The following is a 19,254-nucleotide window of genomic DNA, read 5'->3' on the forward strand; positions in this document are numbered from 1 at the left end:
GTCACTTTAAACACCAAAATAAAAGTAAGGTAATTTTAAATGAAAATCCTGGATTATAACTGGAATGCAAGGTATTGGTTACCAACTATTTGTAACTTTCATGTGTTTAGGAAATTCTGAACAGTTATTGTGATTGTTTTTTCCTGTATGGTAGTTTAAATAAATTACCAAAATAAGTGAAACTTGTGTGATTATATTGCATTATTTTGACAAAATATGCAGAATTTTGGATTTTTTGGTGCAGAATTCCCCCAGTATCTCTTGTAAGTTTTTCTCTGGTGGTGCAAATGGATTGCTCCCTTTTATCCAGTAACATCCTAGCTTTTATGGCGGCAGTGGGCAAAATAGTCCCCCCCTTCACACAAGGAAGAAAGAAGTGAAATCTCTGCTTTTAAGAAGATACAATCCTTTTCTACACGAAGAAGGTAATTCTTTCTTTGTACTTTGATCATCTTTTGCCAAGGTTAACTCTTCCTTTTCAGATGAAATATTTCTTGCTTCATTTTGCTTAACGGCTCAACAGCCACTAGATGTGACCAGAGCTGTTAAGGTTTGCCATAACTGACAATATCTTTCTTAGTAAAGCTAAATCTCCAAGAAATGGTGAGTTTTGATCCTACACCAGTGTGTGGGCTTTGTTTTAGTGACGATTGGGAAAAGCACCTGATTAAGTGCTGATTAAAAGCTTCTAACTTCTCCATAGATAGTTGAATCAAGTGCTGCATTACAAAGGCCTTTTGTTTTTGGTTTCTGCTGTTTTTACCAAAAGATTCCCAGGTTGGACAAAAGTTATTTGTATTTTTTACCAATTTTCACCTGAATTTTGGACCACTCACATACATGAAAATACTGATTATGTTAAGAAAATCTAATATACTACATTGAGTAGAAATGTTTATTATTAATCAATTAGTCAAAGTGTAAATGTGAGCCACTTAAAGACAGACAACATAGTGGAAGATACACCTACACATCCATGGGTATATCAGTACTTGAGTCCTAAAAAAACCCAGCAAAATTTGCTGAAATTTCCAGACCCAATTCTCTGCTCCCAGGAGGAGAGATGGTGGCTCAGTAACCTGGATGGCCTAGGTACCAGAGCCACCATCTCTCCTTCTGGAGCAGGCCTGGAAGCAGAAGAGCTAGAGGAGGGAGCCTTAGAAGATGGCACCCTTATGTTCTCCACTTCCAGCCCACTCTGTCTTAGTAACCCAGGCTACCCAGATTACCAACCTGCCATCTCTCCTTCCAGAGGAGGGAGCTGGGTCAGAATAATCTTACCTTTCTCTATTTGTTGCTGCTTTTCTGTCCTCCCATCCCCCAATATTAACCCAGAAAACTGAAGTTTTTCCCCCCACCAATTTTCACCGATTCTTCAGTTTTTGTTATAAGCCTCATTACATTCCTGGGAAATCTTAAATGAAAACAAAACATGACATAACCAAAGCATACATGGCTACAGAAAAACTGAATTCAGAAGAAATCTGAACCCACTCATTTTCCACAGTGGCCTCTTGAACAGAAAGGGCATCAGCTGGCTGAGAAAATCTGTGTCTGTGCACATGTGCTCTCTCTTCCTCCCACCCCCAACATGCAGCATTCTTTACTCCCCAAACAGATTAAACCTCCTATTTCTAGGGAAGGGCGAACCATCTTTCTCCTCCTTATTGCTGCCTCTCTATATCACAGATGTCTTAGGCTTGGGGAGAGGCTATGATCCCAAATGGGACAGCTGTTACCTTGTGATTTGCTTTCAGGGATTGACCTTGACCCCAACCTGCCCCCTCTGAAGTTCTTTGGGCATTTCCACAAGAGATCCTCTTTGGGTCCATGCATACAATTATCACCACTGAATAAGTCATTACTGTTAAAGTTTAAATGTCTCTCCTAATAGAAATTCAGTATTTCAATATATCTTTGGAAATGTTCATCTAGCTTAAAAGGCAGAAAGATGTGGCCAAGCCCTGCCTACAAGCCTGAACTGCTTCCACTATTTGCTGGAAAATAGGCACAGCCCAAGCGTTCATAGATTTGAAGGCCAGAAGGGACCACAGTGATCACCTAGTCTGGTTTCCTGTATAACACAAGCCATAGAACTTCCCCAAAATAATTCCTAGAGCATAGCTCCAACTAGGAGAGAGATCAGACCAGAAATGAATTTATCAAATTACACATTTTCAATTTTTTTCCATTAAATTTTGCACCTAAGTTAAAAAGATTAATTCTGTCACAGCGAATAGAGGAGGAGAGTTTCCATCACTTTTTGAAAGGATTTTCAAAAAGCCCTGGCTGGGATGATTTAACTGGGAATTGGTCCTGCTTCGAGCAGGGGGTTGGACTAGATGACCTTCAGGGGTCCCTTCCAACCCTGATATTCTATGATTCTATGATTTGCCAAGCACAAAGGCAGTCTAATTTTAGCCTGAGAAGTCTGCTTAGAGATGTTTTGACATCTATGGAAAACAGCTATTATCAGCCTGAAAAGAACTGAACTACAACGAGGCTTTTTATATGTACCTGGGATCCTGTTTCCAAATGAATCAAAGGGAACCATTCCACAGATAGGGAGCTATTGACAACATTGCTCTTCCAAAAGGTTGTTCAGTAAATGGGATTATCTATAGCATGATAACCCACTCAGAAATAAAACTGAGAACTCGTGGGAGACAAAAAGCCACAGGGAAGGTAAAACTGGGGCTAAGTCTGTTATTTTTCAGTGCTTCCAAATCTATGGGTTATCAAATTACTTTGGGCACTTTATAAGCTACCGACATAGTGGAGTCAATTTGGCAAAATCCATGCATGAAAAACATATTTGACTTCACAAAAAAAACACTATTTGTTCTGATGGGTCAAGATAAGGAGGATTGGAACAAAATCAAGCAGCAGTAGGCCAAAAGAAGGAGGAGGCTGGCATGTGAGAAGGCATTTATTCTTCTGAAAGGCAACTAAAGGATAGAAAACTATTGACAGTATAGGATTTCATGGCTCCAATCTTCATGGATCAAGTGCTGTGAACAGAACATGCAACTAACCAGAGAACAGAGAAAGCAGTAGAAACATCATTCTACTGTAGTCACCTGTAATTGAACACTGAGTATAAAATATTTTCAGTTCCTTCACTCCTATGCCTGAACTGTATGAATTTGAAATTTTAAAATACACTCTGCTTGCTTCGTATCAAGATTGATTTAAAATGAGTAATGAATTCTGAAAATATTTTACTTCACCTAATCTAATTGTAACATATACAAAGTGTGTGGGTAGTAGAGAGAGGCTGCAGAATGAACTAAAATCACTTACCTTCACAGCAATTTTCAGTGACACATCTCGAATAGTAACTAATGGAGGATAGAGACGACCCTCCTCTAAATGTTTCTTTGAAACCTGTTGAGCTATCACCTAGAAATAAAGCAGAAGGTAGATTTGATTTTAAACCCACAAGACTACTTTACAGTAAATCAGTTCAAAAGTAACTTTCGTAGTAAGTACACTTTCTGATTTTGCCAGATACAAAGTTCTCTACACAGCACTGCTGGTCACAGTTCTTAAATGTAATATTTTGTAGAAAATAAAATTGCCATTAAATATATGCATGTATTTTCATATTTTCTTTAAATGTGTATTGATTTTTAGTTATTCCTGTGCTTTTGTTTTCTTACTACTTTATTTATTGTTTTTCCTCTGTATACACCGTGTTTCACAGAGACTATGTGGTACTGAGACCTCAAGCCAAATTCCTTACCAAGGTGGTTTCAGAATTTCATTTGAATCAATCCATCAACCTACCTGTGTTCTTTCCAAAACCACATGCCACACAAGAGGAGAAGAAGCTCCAGAGCTTGGATATGTCCAGGGCTCTTCAGTGTTATTCTGACAGGACCAAATCTTTCAGAATGGTCCCACATCTATTTGTGGTTATAGCTGACTGGTCCAAAGGTCAAGCCCTTTCATCCCAGAGACTCTTAAAATGGATAACACAATATATGCACCTCTCTCACTATTAGAGCTCACTCCACCAGTGATCAAGTGATCACTCAGCAGGCTTCCACAACATACCAATATCTGAGATCTGCAAAGTTGCTTCATGGAGCAAGCTACTCATGTGTCTTCAAGCATTACCCACTGGACTTGGCTGCCAGATCAGATGCAAAATTTTGGAGAGCTGTACTCCAATCTCTGTTGGACTGATGCAGCTGATACTCTTCATACGCACTGTTCTGAAAAAGTTACTGCTTGCCCTCACCTACAGTGGAATCCACACTGACATATTCAAAGAAGAAAGAGTATTATTTATCCTACAGTAACTGTGGCTCTTTGAGATGTTGCAGTCAGTGTGGATCCCACAAACCTGCCCTCCATCTCTGCTTTTGGAGTCCTCAGTTAACATCGGCTTCAAGTTGTGAGGAAACTGAGGGAGGGAAACTGAGGAAACTGCTCCAACCTTTGTGTTTGCATGGGAGCATGAAGTACCAGCCGCATGGGAGCAAAAGGTACCGTGGCCTCATTGGACCAAACTTGCAGGCCTGGGTGACATGTGCACCTAAAGAGGGATCCATACTAATTGATATTCTGAGAATATATTTTCTGTCAGTATCTGCACTGTTGAGGGTTATGCCAGTCTAATGGCCCTGAGATCTTAGATGTTTGTGTAGTTTAGTTTCTTCTGAAAACCAAACCCTTTGAATCTGCAGTTGCTCCACGTGGGATTCTCAATCCATGCTGGATGTGTCCATGACAAGAGCTCTGGATGCCAACGTGGTCACAAACTGCATCCCTTTCTGAACATTGTTGGGACTAGTCGCCAGATCAGTGTTGTGAGTACATGGGATGGAGCTATGTGATTCTTTGCAGGGAATATGCTGATCTGAGCCAGAACCATAGTGGTCTCAGGCAAATTTTGGCAAGTGGCATCACTTATGTACATGTGAACATATGGCCTAACATTGTAAGGCAGTTCTGTACTGTTATCGGGTGTAAAATCATTGCAATGAGTAATGACTGGAGTGTGAGGAATCTGTCTTGGAGTAGGTGGGTCCTTGCTATGGTGGAATCTTTCCTGATGACTAGGAACTTTATCACCTGGGATGGTGTAGTTCACCAGGAGGCACAAGCAAGAGGGGACAACTGAAACCTGTCAGAACTTCCTGATGTATCACTTTCTAGGGAGATATTCGGGATGGTGACTGTTAGAGAACAATGGCATTCTCTGCCTCTGGGGTGGCTGGTGCCAGAAGGGCTTGCGATACAGTGCCAAGGTGTATATTCATAGGGATCTGAGTGTTGCTCTTGAATCTTTGAGGAGATATAACACCATCTGCTCTTGTACTAAATAGGTCCATGGCCTCAAAGGGTAGGTCCTGAGTTGTGGCTTGGACCCCTTGGTATCCTGGATTCCTGAAGCCAGGAGGCCCAGATCATAGTGACTGCTGTGACCACCCATCTGGTGGCTGTGTCAAATTTGCCACTTATAGCACCTTGATGGCCCTCATTGATTATCTGCCCTGCAATCCTGTGGCAGCCAAGTTAGGAAAGGGGTCTCCATCTTCCACATCAGGAAGTTGTATTTCTAAAATGCCATCTGACAGTTTGCGATGAGAAACTGGAGATATACCAAGGAGATACCTTTTGGCAGAAAAGGTTCAGCTTTTTGGGATCCTTGTCTTTAAGAGTCCCCCTTTTAGGAGACCCTTCCGATCTGGTTTTCTCCTTGATGGTGGAGATAATGACAATGTAAGGTGGGGATAGAAGTGCTCAAAGCCTTTGGGTAGAACCTGGTATTGTTTTTCTATCTGCTTTGATGGTGGGCAAAGCAAGGAAGGGGTATGTCACAGACCCCTTTGCCAGGTCAAAGATGCCTTCATCGATCAGAAGGCTGATTCTTGGAGACACTGGTTGGGATTTTGAATAGCTTGTATGTGTTTTCTTGGATCACCATCATTTTGATGCCCAATGTCCCAGCTATCCTCAGTTACAACTCCTGGAAAGCCCTAAAGGCATCATTGGATAGTGTTGGAGCCAAGATGATTTCTTCGACTGTAGAGGGTTCCTTTAGAGCAGAGGGAAGCTGGAGTGTCTCCCTTGCTGCTTCTGCCATGTCCCCAAAGGATCCCTCCTGTTCTGGTGAGGATGCTCTAACCAGCAATGCTGGTGGCGACCGAGACCACCTTCTTTTAATCCACACATGTGAAGGTGTTCCACGCCACAGTCTATTAGACGGCAGGCTTTGATAGGGCCAGTAAAGCCAAGTTGGCAGGTTGTGTTGGTACCAGCCCAATCATGGGTGGCCTGTCCTCCAGTGGGATTCAGTACCGCATGCCTTCTAGATATCCTAGTGTTAAATAAAGCTCTAGGTTACTTTCTTTTTTGGGTATGTGTCAACGTGGATTCCACTGTAGGTGTGCATGTGCCCCAAGAATGTGAATTTGGAATCTTTGCATAGCAATGTGCAGCAGGGCAGGGCTTACACCCTGAGCCTCCTCATGCTTCAGTGTGAGGACAAAGGGTGAAGCAGCCCTGACTCTCCCTCAGTTCCCTCTTACCACCCATGCCAGCAAGACAGAACCAAGACTGTCTCTAACCTGCTTCTGACTGTCAGAATTCTTCTCCAGTGAAAACTATTTTTCTTCATTTCTTCCTTATATGAATTTGTTTGATTTTTTGTTGCATGCTTCCCACACTCTACCCCTCAAAAAAGCAGCAGTCAGGACAGACATGGGGAGACCCTGTGTGTACAGCAGGGCAAGGCACTTTGCACTGACTGCTAGCTATGGCAGTTTCAGAACCTACCAGGTTCAACTCCGTCCTTCCTGCAATGGACTAATACCTATCATAGATTAACACAGCAATGCCTGTTCTGTCTCATAGAAGCACATCTCCCAGACAAGCATGCTATCTGCAGCTCCTTTTCAGCATTCAGGAAATCCCAAGAGACAAGGCTCAAACTACACCAGAGCAGCAATCCATGAGTTTAGCCACAGATCCAGGAATGGAGACATCCCCTGTATATGAACAGAGGAGTTTGTCTTGGGGAGTGTCCCACTGACTGTGAACCACACCCCCAGTACCAGCAGGGAAAGGAAGATGAAGAGGGTGCACATTACCTGAGCACTGAAGGCCTCAGTGCCGACTACGGCACCAGCTCCAGGGAAGAGAGACCCATCACTGTCTTTTGGAGCAAAAACGCTTGCCTGCATTCAATGCAAACACAGCTGAGAATGGGCAACACATCCATCCCCCAGAGAGAACTCTGGACCAAGAAAGCAGGTCTCAGAATCCTCAACACCAATGAAGGATAGCACCAAGATTCCAGTAGTGACACCTAGGTTAAGGGAGACAGACTCACCTTTGCCAGCATTGACAGCAAGACCAGTGATGGCCCTGGACCCAGAGCAAGAAATCCCAATTTCCTGATACTGAGAACTCTTAGATGAGCCCCCTTCACTGCTCTCCTTGGCACTGGACCCAGAGACAGAATCCTTTGAGTGTGAGTGAGATATTCCTTTGACAAGCCCCCCCTCCTTGCTCTTCTCAGCACTGGATATGGCATTAGCACAGGCTTTGATGCAGGTGTGATGGGTTGGATCACAGAAACCCCCTTGGGGCTGCCAATTGATTTGCCAAGACTACTTCTGCCCCTGCTTTCCCTGCCCTCCCAGCTTGGGACTTCAGTGCCCTGCCTGGTTTGAGCCAGACCCGCTAGCCTGCTGCAAACCCAGACCCAGGTCTGAACCACGTCCCCTAACAGCTGTAGGCTCAAACTGAAAGCAGCTTAAGAAGTGTTCCTGTCTTTAACACTCAAATGCCCAACTCCCAATGGGGTTCAAACCCCAAATAAATCCATTTTACCCTGTATAAAACTTATTCAGGATAAACTCATAAATTGTTTGCCTTCTATAACACTGACAGAGAGATATGCACAGCTGTTTCCCACTCCTCCCCCCAGTATTAATATATACTCCGGGTTAATTAACAAGTAAAAAGTTATATTAAATACAGAAAGTAGGATTTAAGTGGTTCCAAGTAATAGCAGACAGAACAAAGTGAATTACCAAGCAAACTAAAATAGAACACGCAAGTCTATGTCTAATACAGTAAGAAAACTGAATACAGATAAAAACCTCACCTTCAGAGGAATTCCAGTAAGTTTCCTTTTACAGACTAGACTCCTTCTAGTCTGGGTCCAGCAATTACTCACACCCCCTGTAGTTACTGTCCTTTGTTCCAGTTTCTTTCAGGTATCCTTGGGGGTGGAGAGGCTATCTTTTTAGCCAGCTGAAGACCAAATGGAGGGGTCTCCCCGGGGTTTAAACAGACTCTCTTGAGGGTGGAAACCCCCTCCTCTCTCCTATGCAAAGTCCAGTTCCAAGATGGAGTTTTGGAGTCACATGGGCCAGTCACATGTCCATGCATGACTCAGTTTTTACAGGCAGCAGCCACTGTCCACATGCTACCTTGAACGTCCTCATGTAGACTTCTTATGTGGATTGGAGCCAGACTAGCATCAACTTCCTGGACACTACAATCAGCTTCAACAATGAAACCCTGCAGACAATTATATACAAGAATCTCATGGATCATCACACTACCTCCACAGATCCAGTAACTACACCCAATAAATCTGTTATCTATACACCAGGTCCTCAGAAACCACAGAATATGCTCTGAGGAGAAAATCTGGGATACAGACCTTAATGTACTTAAAACGGCCTTCACCAAACAAGGGCACTCCACCAGACAAGTATAACTCATCATGGAACAGGCCACCCAAGAGAACCTGCTTCAATACAGGGGAAAAAAACCCCTCTGACTGAACACCCCTAGTTGTCACCTACCACCACACACTGGAATCCCTATATGGGTATCATTAAACAGCTGTAACCTATACTGTATGGAAACCTTGAAATAAATCTTTCTTGAACACCTTTTTCTGGCCTTCAAACAACCCCACAACCTCATCAACAGAGGTGAGCTCTCCACAGACCAAGACCCAGCAACTCAAGTAGCACCTGAACCTGGCATAACAATAGATTTAAAATATGCAGACATATCTTCACTGCTACAATGATCAATAGCCCCCACAACACCTTTCAAAATCCATGGGTCCTACACATGCCTATTACATGTGGTGTACCTACCCCAGTGCACTAAATTCCCCAGTAACAACTATGTGGGTGAAATAAGACAATCACTATGCTCTCGAATGAACTCACACAGAAAAATGATAGAAGAGATGAATACCATATCACTCATGGGTGAACACTTTTCACAGAACAATCATTCCTACACTGACTTCTCAATCTTTGTCCTCAAAGGAAACTGGCACAACACCTTCAAAAGATAAGCCTGGTTGCTTAAATTCAAAAATTTGCTAGGTTATAGGGTTCCCAACCCTCCAGGATTGTCCTTGGAGTCTTCAGGAATTAAAGATTAATCTTTAATTAAAGATTGTCATGTGATGAAACCTCCAAGAATACATCCAACCAAAATTGGCAACACTAACCAGGCACTAAAAATCATGGTTTGAATAAAGACACTGGATTTAGGGCTTATTACAACAATCTGTAACCCATTAATCCCCCTCTTTTGACCTATGACTGCAGGGGTGTCAACAGGCTACTTCACCTTGAATGGTCTGTTGGAATATGTCTGTGTTAACAAGTTATGCTAAACAATCGGTTCCACCTTGTATTTAGCTGTGATGCTCCGCGTACCTTTCCCAGACCTGAAGAAGAGCTCTGAGTAGCTCAAGCTTATCTCTTTCCCCAACAGAAGTTGGTCCAGTAAAAGATATTACCTCATTCACCTTGCCTTTCTAGAGCTTAATTGTCTGTCTTGAGTCATAGCATTGAATTGAATTTGATTTTAGATAACATTAGGCTTGCAAATGTTGTTGTTATGCTGTAGATTGGGTAGCCTACAGGTAGTGTCTCTTTGATCTAGGGACAGTTACTAATTTCACTGCAGCGATTGAGCATGATAGGTTTCAGAGTAGCAGCCGTGTTAGTCTGTACCACAAAAAGAACAAGAGTACTTGTGGCACCTTAGAGACTAATACATTTATTAGAGCATAAGCTTTCATGGGCTACAGCCCACTTCATCAGATGCACAGAATGGAACATATAGTAAGATATACATATACACACACACAGGTAAGTTGGAAGTTACCATACAAACTGTGAGAGGCTAATTAGTTAAGATGAGCTATTATCAGCAGGAGAAAAAAAACTTTTGTAGTGATGATCAAGATGGCCCATTTAGACAGTTGAAAAGGAGGCGTGAGGGTGTGAGCATGATAGCTACCTTCCATTCAGGTTAATGAGGGAGTAGTTAAATGTCCCTTTGTTTAGAGATAGCTGACACAACAGAAGACACTATCTATAGTACAGACGCTTGGCTGAGAGTAGGAGCTGAACCACAGGGTCTGAGTGCAAACACTGTGGGTGGAGTGGTGGAGTATTGTTTGGTGGAGCTGTGTGTGTCAGTGAGTCAGAAGAAGATACAGAAGGCAGCTTTCCAAGGAGACAACAAGAGAAGCAGAAAGCAAGCTCAGAGTGAGTGCTCTTTAAGCTGAGTGCTGGCTGGAAAGAGACTTGGAGGAAGAGTGAGCAAAGAAGCTTTCTCCCATTTGTTCAATTCCTACTGTGTCCAGGGAAACAGGACTTTGTGTACATTCTTTGTAATTCTTTGCATCAAAGAAAATTCTTTGCATCAAAGAAATACCTAACTTCAGTTTCTTCTCTTAGGCTATGTCTACACTACAGATGGGATCAACGCTCTGAGATCAATCCAGCAGCGGTTGATTTAGTGGGTCTAGTGAAAACCCACCAAATTGACAGCAGATCACTCTCCAGTCGACCCCTGTACTCTACCCCGACGAGAAGAGTAAGGCAAGTCAATTGGAGTGTTTCTCCCGTTGACCCCCCGCGATGTAGACCCCGTGGTAACTCGACCTAAGGTACATTGACTCCAGTTTTGTTATTCACGTAGCTGGAGTTGTATAGCGTAGGTAGACTTAGCCTTCGTGGAAACAACCTCCAAGACCCTAAATATTGGCTAACCACTCAGGCTAAAAAGGGGTAACATTATAGTAACTCTTAAGTAAATAGAGGAATCATGTGCTTAACTGTCATTTACACACACTTATTTTAAAGTCTGTTGAAAGAGGGAATGCTGGCCAAGACAAGGGCAGGTTATATACCCAGTACATCCACATGCATGCAAACTATTGCTATCAAACTATCAGTATTTTAAATTGAACTTGAAAAGCATATTGGCCACTAAACATCCACTAGAGGGAGCCACAATAATTAGGAATAGAAAATATAATCCTGTGTATTTTATTTTATTTTGGTTTTCCCCCTTAATAACTAGTGGTTTTCTTTTTTTCCCCAAGGGTAAACAAGCTCTTTGATAAAACAGGATGTATATTTATATTTGTCAGAAGAATACTTGAGATCTGTTTGTAATTTGATTTGTTCTTAGATCTAACTGGTTAGGATTTTGCTGGGAATACAAGGCTTGAAGAAGTTAGCTGCTGTTAGTTTAAAGCATCACAGAGAAAATTCAGAAGCGAAATGTTTTGTGGCAGGAGACTACAGGGAGCAAGTTAGAGAATAAAAACTGTATACTATTCTGGATGAGACCAGTGACAACCTTATCTCACATGGAATCTAAAAGTTTCTGTGCTGTACTTCTATAACAAGGCATTTGAAACAGCGTATAACCACAAACTAATATTTTCAAAGGAAATTTCACATTCTTCAAGTGGACTATGATTAAGTAAAAGCATTTTCAATTAGTTTATGTTTTTAATAGAAAGTGAAATGGTCCAGCATTTAAATGGATGTCATCCAAGACTGAGCACATGGTATCAACCAGGTGCAGACATCTTGGCTATTTGGGAACATATTTTCTATAATGAAAAGGTTTAACAGGATTATCTCTGAAGTGAATTAACTGTAGGCTTTATAGCGCCAAGAGTATTTCATTAGTTCATAATTCTGACATTTTTGCTGTGCTTGGTAAAGTTTAGAGGAACAGTTCATGTTCCTTGTCATTACAGAGAAATTGCCTGCAATTAGGAAGCATTATAGCTCACAGTACCTTAGCTTTATCATCTAAAATCAGTTGCATTCTAGTTTACTTGACATGAAGGACAGAACAACTGAAAACAGAATCTGAGGTACTTACAATAAGTGAACTGTTGCTTCCATCAGAATTAATAGAAGAGGTGGCAAAGCTCGAGGTCAATAGTTGCAGGCATGCAGTCTGGCTTCATATTTTCAATAGCTCTCTTTTACAGATAAGCCTGCATTACATGCTAAGAAGATTTTTTCATTTAACAGTTATGTTTTGGGAGTCTTAAAATCTGGGGCTTGCTTGGCACTTCCATTCACAATTGTTTTTCAGCTTTTAATATCATAATTATTTCAAAACCTACATGAAAAGCAAGGTATACTATGATTTTAGTCCTTTATGGAAGATTTATACCCCTTTTATCCCCTTCTCCCAGGACTTCAATGGAAACCTTTAATGGAAGATCTCTTACCCTCAATGACTTTTGAGCTTTTTTTGGTGAGGTTTCCCTTAGTAGCCCATCAGTGCTACTCCAAGCTAGATATTTGCTCATGTAAAATTTCATGGGGGACTTTCATACTGCATAATAAAGTATACAGCAAAATCTGCACTAAAAACAACTTTCAGGAGGCAGACTGTTTTAAGAGATTTAACAGTACTGTATCCACCCAGATTCCAGAATGTTGTTTGACTGCTAGTTAAAACTGCTTCTGCCAGCAACCAGTTTTTGCTGGTCTTTTGGACTGCCACTTAAGACACATTTCAATTCATGTATATAGAACCTTTCATCCAGCAGTATTCCAAAGCACTTTACAAACTACATATGGGAATGACTTAACCCAAACCAAAATAAAGCTACTTCTAGAAAGAAATGAGGCAACTGTTTAACATCAGGCAGCAGTTTAGGACAGTAAGTGAAGAATACCATATCCAATTGAAATTACAGGGGAGGCTTTGAGCAGGCAGGATGTAATTATCCAAAGTCCTATGAAATGGATCGTTGCCCTTCTTGGATGGTTAAAGCCAATGGAAACAGTCTGGCCTTTTACTAATTTTACTGATGGAAATAGTGAATGTCCCTCAGAGAGAGGGCAAGCTGAGGGCACTTTTTAAAGATGCCAGAGTATACCTTGCTTAACAAAACCAGTATTGGAAACTCCAGCTGGTACAGCACGCAGCTGCCCACTCGTAAATATTGTAGACCAAAGGAGCAACATATTACATTTGCTGCCAGTTATCTTGCAGATGAAATTCAAGGTGCTGATCTTAAGCCTGAACAGCCTAGGTCCCAGTTGTCTGAGCCCACTTTCCTGCCTTTGCTCCATCAAGACAACTTCAGCAGGAGGAAGAAGAAAAGCTTGGAGGAGTTGGGAGCTGGGTATTCTAATCTCTGGAGCTGTTGGGAATGTGTCTGAGCCTCACAATCAGGATGAAATGTAGCTTCTTTTCGTCTAGGTTTTCCATAATATTTGCTGGATTTCACTTGTTTTTAAATCTTCTGGATGTTACTCACAGTCTTAGGTGTCCTCAAAGAAACTTGGTCAGCTGCTGGGGATATTTGAACTGTGCTCAACATTCTTGTGAAGCTGTTAGATTCTGCTTGGTGTAAGGTGTACTTAGACAGTAAAACCCTGTAAATACTCGTAGCAATAATAATACATTGGAGTTTACCCAGTACATAAAGGATAACATCTGATTTTTTTTTTTAAAGTTCCACGTGATCTTTAATAACTTTCAATGATCGGGGTATAATGTGAAATCTAATCTGAAAAACCAGATTACAGCAGATCAGTTCAGTTCGATATGATTTTAATTTAGGAGTCCACAATCTGAGAAAAATAGCTGCAGATTGAAAAAGAAAATAATTTAAATTAATCTTTTCTTTTTAAATGTCTGATTTTAGCTGTTGCCAATAATTAAACATATTTGGTTTGAAGAAGAGTTTCTCAATCACAAATCATATTATCTTCTGACGGATCATGAAGCAAAGCCTGTATGTGTAACATACATGGTCTGTCATATTGTGAAGTCACAAATTCTGAACAATCACTGAAATTAAGCAGGAGGAGATAATGGAGAAGGAAATCTTAGGAGGGCTGAAACCCTTGTGACGGTGCTCCTCATAAGGCTTTATGGAAATATGCTTATGAATGTATATATGACATAACTGGAATACGTTTTATGCTATGTAGCATGTATGCCATGTAGCATATCTCTCTACAGATTATGATCTACTGAATCTATTACTCCTATTTGCATGCATGTATCATTTTTGTATTCAAAGTTATCAATATTGGCTGTGTACTGGCTTGATTTTTAAGTAGCCTTTGTAAAGTATTTGGTCAGCTTCTTGAGAAAGGAATGTGCAAATTAAGTGTCCAATCAAGAAGCATTTAAGAAACAATGGATCTTGAAATGCTCCAATCCACATAAGTAGTCTACTTGAGGACGTTCAAGGTAGTATGTGACCCATGGCTGCTACCTATGTTCTTAGTCATGCATGGACATGTGACTGGCCCATGTGACTCCAAAACTCCATCTTGGAGCTGGGATTCTACACAGGGGGAGTGGGTGGTGTCCACCCACCATTTAAAGTCTATTTAAACCCGAGGGAGACCCCTCCATTTCGTCTTCAGCTGGCTAAAGAGAGCCTCTCCACCCCGTAGGCTATCTGAAAGAAACTGGAACAAAGGGCAGTAACTACAGGGGGTGAGAGTAATTGCTGGACCCAGACTAGAAGAAGACTAATCTGTAAAAGAAAGCTTACTGGAATTCCTCTAAAGATGAGATTTTTATCTGTATTCAGTTTTCTTAGAGACAGATTGCATGTTCTATTTTATTTTGCTTGGTAATTCACTTTGTTCTGTCTGTTACTACTTGGAACCACTTAAATCCTACTTTCTGTATTTAATAACATCACTTTTTACTTATTAATTAACCCAGAATATGTATTAATACCTGGGGAGGCAAACAGCTGTGCATATCTCTCTATCAGTGTTATAGAGGGTGAACAATTTGAGTAAGTTTACCCTGTAAAAGCTTTATACAAGGTAAAATGGATTTAATTGGGATTTGGACCTCACTGGGAGTTGGGCATCTGAGTGTTAAAGACATGAACATTTCTGAAATTGCTTTCAGTTAAGTCTGCAGCTCTGGGGCACATGGTTCAGACCTTGGGTCTGTGCTGGAGCAGACTGGCATGTCTGGCTCAGCAAGACAGGGTGCTGGAGCCCCAAGCTGGCAGTGAAAGCAAGGGCAGTAGTAGTCTTGGCACATCAGTTGGCAGCCCCAAGGGGGTTTCTGTGATCCAACCCATCAAAACCCTAAACTAAGTTTCATAGAAAACTGCAGAGGTTACATTTTTGATTTCTATGGAAAGCAAAAAATAAGTCATAAGTGCACACATTAAACATTGAAACAATTTACCAAGGATTGTGGTGGATTCTCCCATCACTGACAATTTTTAAATCAAGATTGGATGTTGTTCTAAAATATATACTGTAGGAATTGTTCTGTGGAAGTTCTGTGGCTTGTGTTATAGTGGAGGTCAGACTAGATGATCATTATCGTCCCTTCTAGCCTTAGAATCTATGAATTGGGAAAGAATAATTATTTTCTCTGTTTGCCATTTCTTCTAGAATATTTGGTCTCTTCCATTGGTTCTTCATCAGCTGTGTTTTAGCCTTATATCTATAAATATTTCATTCCTAATGGAGCTGTGAACAGACGGAGTCTTTTTCACTGAATGCTTCGGTATGCACTTGTAGTGCATGGTTCATTCCTTGAGTGTTAGCATCACAGAAGTAGGTAACAGGTTTATGGAGTTTTGAGTTGTAGTTTTTTAATCTTTTCATATTTTGTCTGTGTGTCTCTTATTTGGTGCCTCCATAGATAATTAGTTATTTGGGAAAATTGATTTCTGGTGCAAAAGGTTTGACTATTTATGTATCGTGTACCATAAATGTGTATCAGACTTTACAAACATGTAGAAATATTGGGTCCATACCCTGAGGAGTTCATAATCTAATTAACAAAAATACAATATATGAGACAAGTATTCATGTGCAAGAAAAAATAGAGATATTAGTAGTTGGACAGCAATATAGGAAGACTAAGAAAGAAGGGATTTGAAGGTGAAGAGGAAGTGTTGCTTTGTACATGGAAGACTGGACAGACTATTCCAAACATAGTCACAGAGGTTACATAGGAATGTAAAAGTCAGAGACAGTATAGATGACAGCAAAGTTGTGGATAAGATTATGAAGGATGAGGAGGCTGAAATTAATATGAAAAGAGAAAAGAAACCAGTGGAGAGATTCAGGGACTGGAGTGAGGGGGTCATAGCAGTGAGGGCTAAATACACAAAGGTACTTTCATTGTTGCAATGCCTAACCTCCTCCATGCCCTGCTACCTAGTAGAATCCTCAGCTCTGAGTTAGGTGCCTAGGCTCCCCATAAATTGCTTTGGGAGACTTGGGTGCTTAAGGAAGGGAACATAAGAAGCCAGAATGCTGAGAGAGGAGCCACCTAAGCTACAGAAAAGTCAATAGGGTGGGATTTGCGTGGAACAGAGGACAACAGTAAGGGTGGAGAAAGTTCCATAATGCTCAACCTGCTCCCTCCTCCTCTAAATTTGCTAATATGACTATGGGTAATGCACCGAGAGGCTCTTTGTCCCTGTTCGCACAATGGCACCTAATGCAGATGGCCACAGGGGAAGCTCATATGTGCGGGGAAGGAGGCTCCAACAGCAGCTCATAGGCACAAATTTTTATCCTTTCCTCCCATGACTAAGTTATGTATGACTGACCTCTTAGAACCATCAATGGTGGACCTTCCCAAACCTCCCAACCACCATATAGTCTTCTGTTGAGTGGAGAGCAGGGAAGGAAAGTTCCCACCAAGAAAGCAAAAAAGAACAAAAATTAGAAAGTAAAATACAACAGAGAATAAAAGATAATCATAAGAGAAATGAAATGAGGCAGAAAAGGTCAGGAGAGAAAATGGAAAGAAAAAAAGATGGTGACAACTGTAGCAGAGCGTGGCACAAGGAAAAACATGATGAGGGAACCCTTCCACCAATTTCTCACAAGAGAACTCCACTACAAAAAATGCTGAAAACTGTTGGCCTAAAGACTCCACAAGATAAAGAATTACAAATAATAATGAAGGCAATAATAAACACATCCAAATAGGGATAAGATATTTGGTAAAGTTTCCTTTAGTCCAGAGTTATATCAGTATTTCCCTGTGGTTGTCTCTCTGTATAGCATAATACACACACAGACATACGTATATAGACGCACACACACCTGAAGGCATTCTGCGCCAAAAAAATAAAAATTCTAGTCCAAAAAAAAATAAAATTCTGCACAGGTTTTAAAATTCTGCAAATTTTATTGGTCAAATAAATGTGGTGGCTCCAGCATGGCACTAGGGAGCCTAGGCCACTGGCTGCACAGAGATGGGAGATCCCCTTGGGACACAGACTCAATGGTGAGGCTACACCCAACCCAGATACAGCGCAAGGACTGGTCCTGCCCCAGAAACACCTCAGGTCCTTGCCCATCTGTGCCAGGTTCACCAGGTGTGGGCAGGCAGGCTCAGCAAGGCAGGATCCAAGTGTGAAGGGGTTTAGTGTGGGGAGATCCAGGTGTAGGCTGAGTGTGTTCTGTGTGGGGTAATCTGGATGCAGGCGTCTCGGGGGGGTTCCAGGTGTGGTGTGGATCTGGATGCATTGGGGCTTGTTGGGGCATTCTGGGTGCAACAGTAATGGGACTCTGTAGAGGGTTGGGGCTCAGTGTGTGTGTGGGGGTCTGGGCATGGGGGAGATAAAGCTCAGCAGGGGGGTCTAGGTGTAGGGTCTCAGTGGGGTGGGGATCCAGGTGCAGCTGTTTGGGGCTCGGTGGGGTGGGGATCTAGGTGCGGATGGCTTGTTGGGGTAGTGCAGGGCGGGTTCTGAGTGTGGGGGGGTGAAGCTTGGCAATGGGGTCTAGGTATAAGGGGTCTGGATGCATGGGGGTTGGGCGGAGCAGCTGTACAGGGATCCCTCTCCCTGCAGCTGTAAAGCGATGGGTGCAGGAAGCGGGAGGGGACTTTGCAGAGCTTCCTGTAGCTAGGGAGAGATCTGGGGATGGGTCTCAGATACCCTGGCCCTGGATACCATGCAGGGGACGAGGAAGTCCCGTCCTCCCCAGCTCAGTCGGGACTAGCAGCTGAGCCCAGTGCAGGATAGGAGTCACCAGCTGGGTCTTCCCCAGTTCCACCTCCTGCCCCACAGTGATTTACATCTCTGTTGGCTGCCCTGGGCCCCCAAAACATATTGCTGGGAAGGGTTGCATGACCGTTCTTGTCGCCTCCCTTGGCTTCCCCATCAGAAAGTCATTTTTCCACGGGGAAGCAAATAAATCTGCGGGGGACATAAATTCTGTGCATGTGCAGTGGCACAGAATTCCCCCAGGAGTAACACACAAAACAGAGTATACTGCATACGTGCACAAAAAGCATATGTAGATATAGTATTAAGAGAACTTTTTGTTCCTTTTTAAAAACTTTTTATTAAGGCAAATTTACAATGAAATATTAACATACTACATCATATATTACTTATTCAGGATCAGGTTAATATTCAAAGAATCTGGCTTGCTGGCTGGGGAGCCCTCCTCCCATAAGTATGCTAAAAGGGGTGACCAAATTTGTAAACATGTATCTCTTTTTGGCGCTTCTCTTGTGTACACGTGACAATCAGGGTCCAGACACCCCAGGGGAAGAACAGAAGGTTTAAAACCAAAAATAAAAGCAATTAAGCCAACTGATCAAATACTATGTTTTCCTGTAAGAGGATATCAAGATCTTTTATGAAAGCTTATAATGAACTGAACTTAATAATCATTATGAGATATGTATACACATTATGGTTATGAAGATGTGTGTATTATTTATATATAAAAATGTAATTGTAACTGGTGCAACTTCAGCATCACCTCACAACAGTGTGGTAAAAGAATTAGCAGGGAGACGCTACCTCGCCAACCAGTCAAGTCTGGCTTTGAGCATCTAGCCATTGTCCAGCCCAGAAAAAACCCAATATGGAATCATCCAAGCAAATGGGAACAGTTGAAACTGAAAAGAAAATTCCCATCTTTGGAAACCAAGAAAGGAGGGAGTTTCCCCCAC

The 19,254-nt window shown here is 41.9% G+C and overlaps 1 protein-coding gene across 1 annotated transcript in view; it reads right to left on the reverse strand.

Annotated features, from left to right (window-relative positions):
* Window positions 1–19,254, reverse strand: part of ME1 (malic enzyme 1) — a 292,439-nt gene that overhangs the window by 1,436 nt on the left and 271,749 nt on the right. The window contains exon 12 of the mRNA XM_077811631.1: window positions 3,304–3,402. Within this exon, the coding sequence (XP_077667757.1) occupies window positions 3,304–3,402 (99 nt within the window). The remainder of the gene's footprint in view (window positions 1–3,303; window positions 3,403–19,254) is intronic.

This window comes from Eretmochelys imbricata, chromosome 3 (assembly GCF_965152235.1).
Source record: "Eretmochelys imbricata isolate rEreImb1 chromosome 3, rEreImb1.hap1, whole genome shotgun sequence".
Lineage (NCBI taxonomy): Eukaryota > Metazoa > Chordata > Testudines > Cheloniidae > Eretmochelys > Eretmochelys imbricata.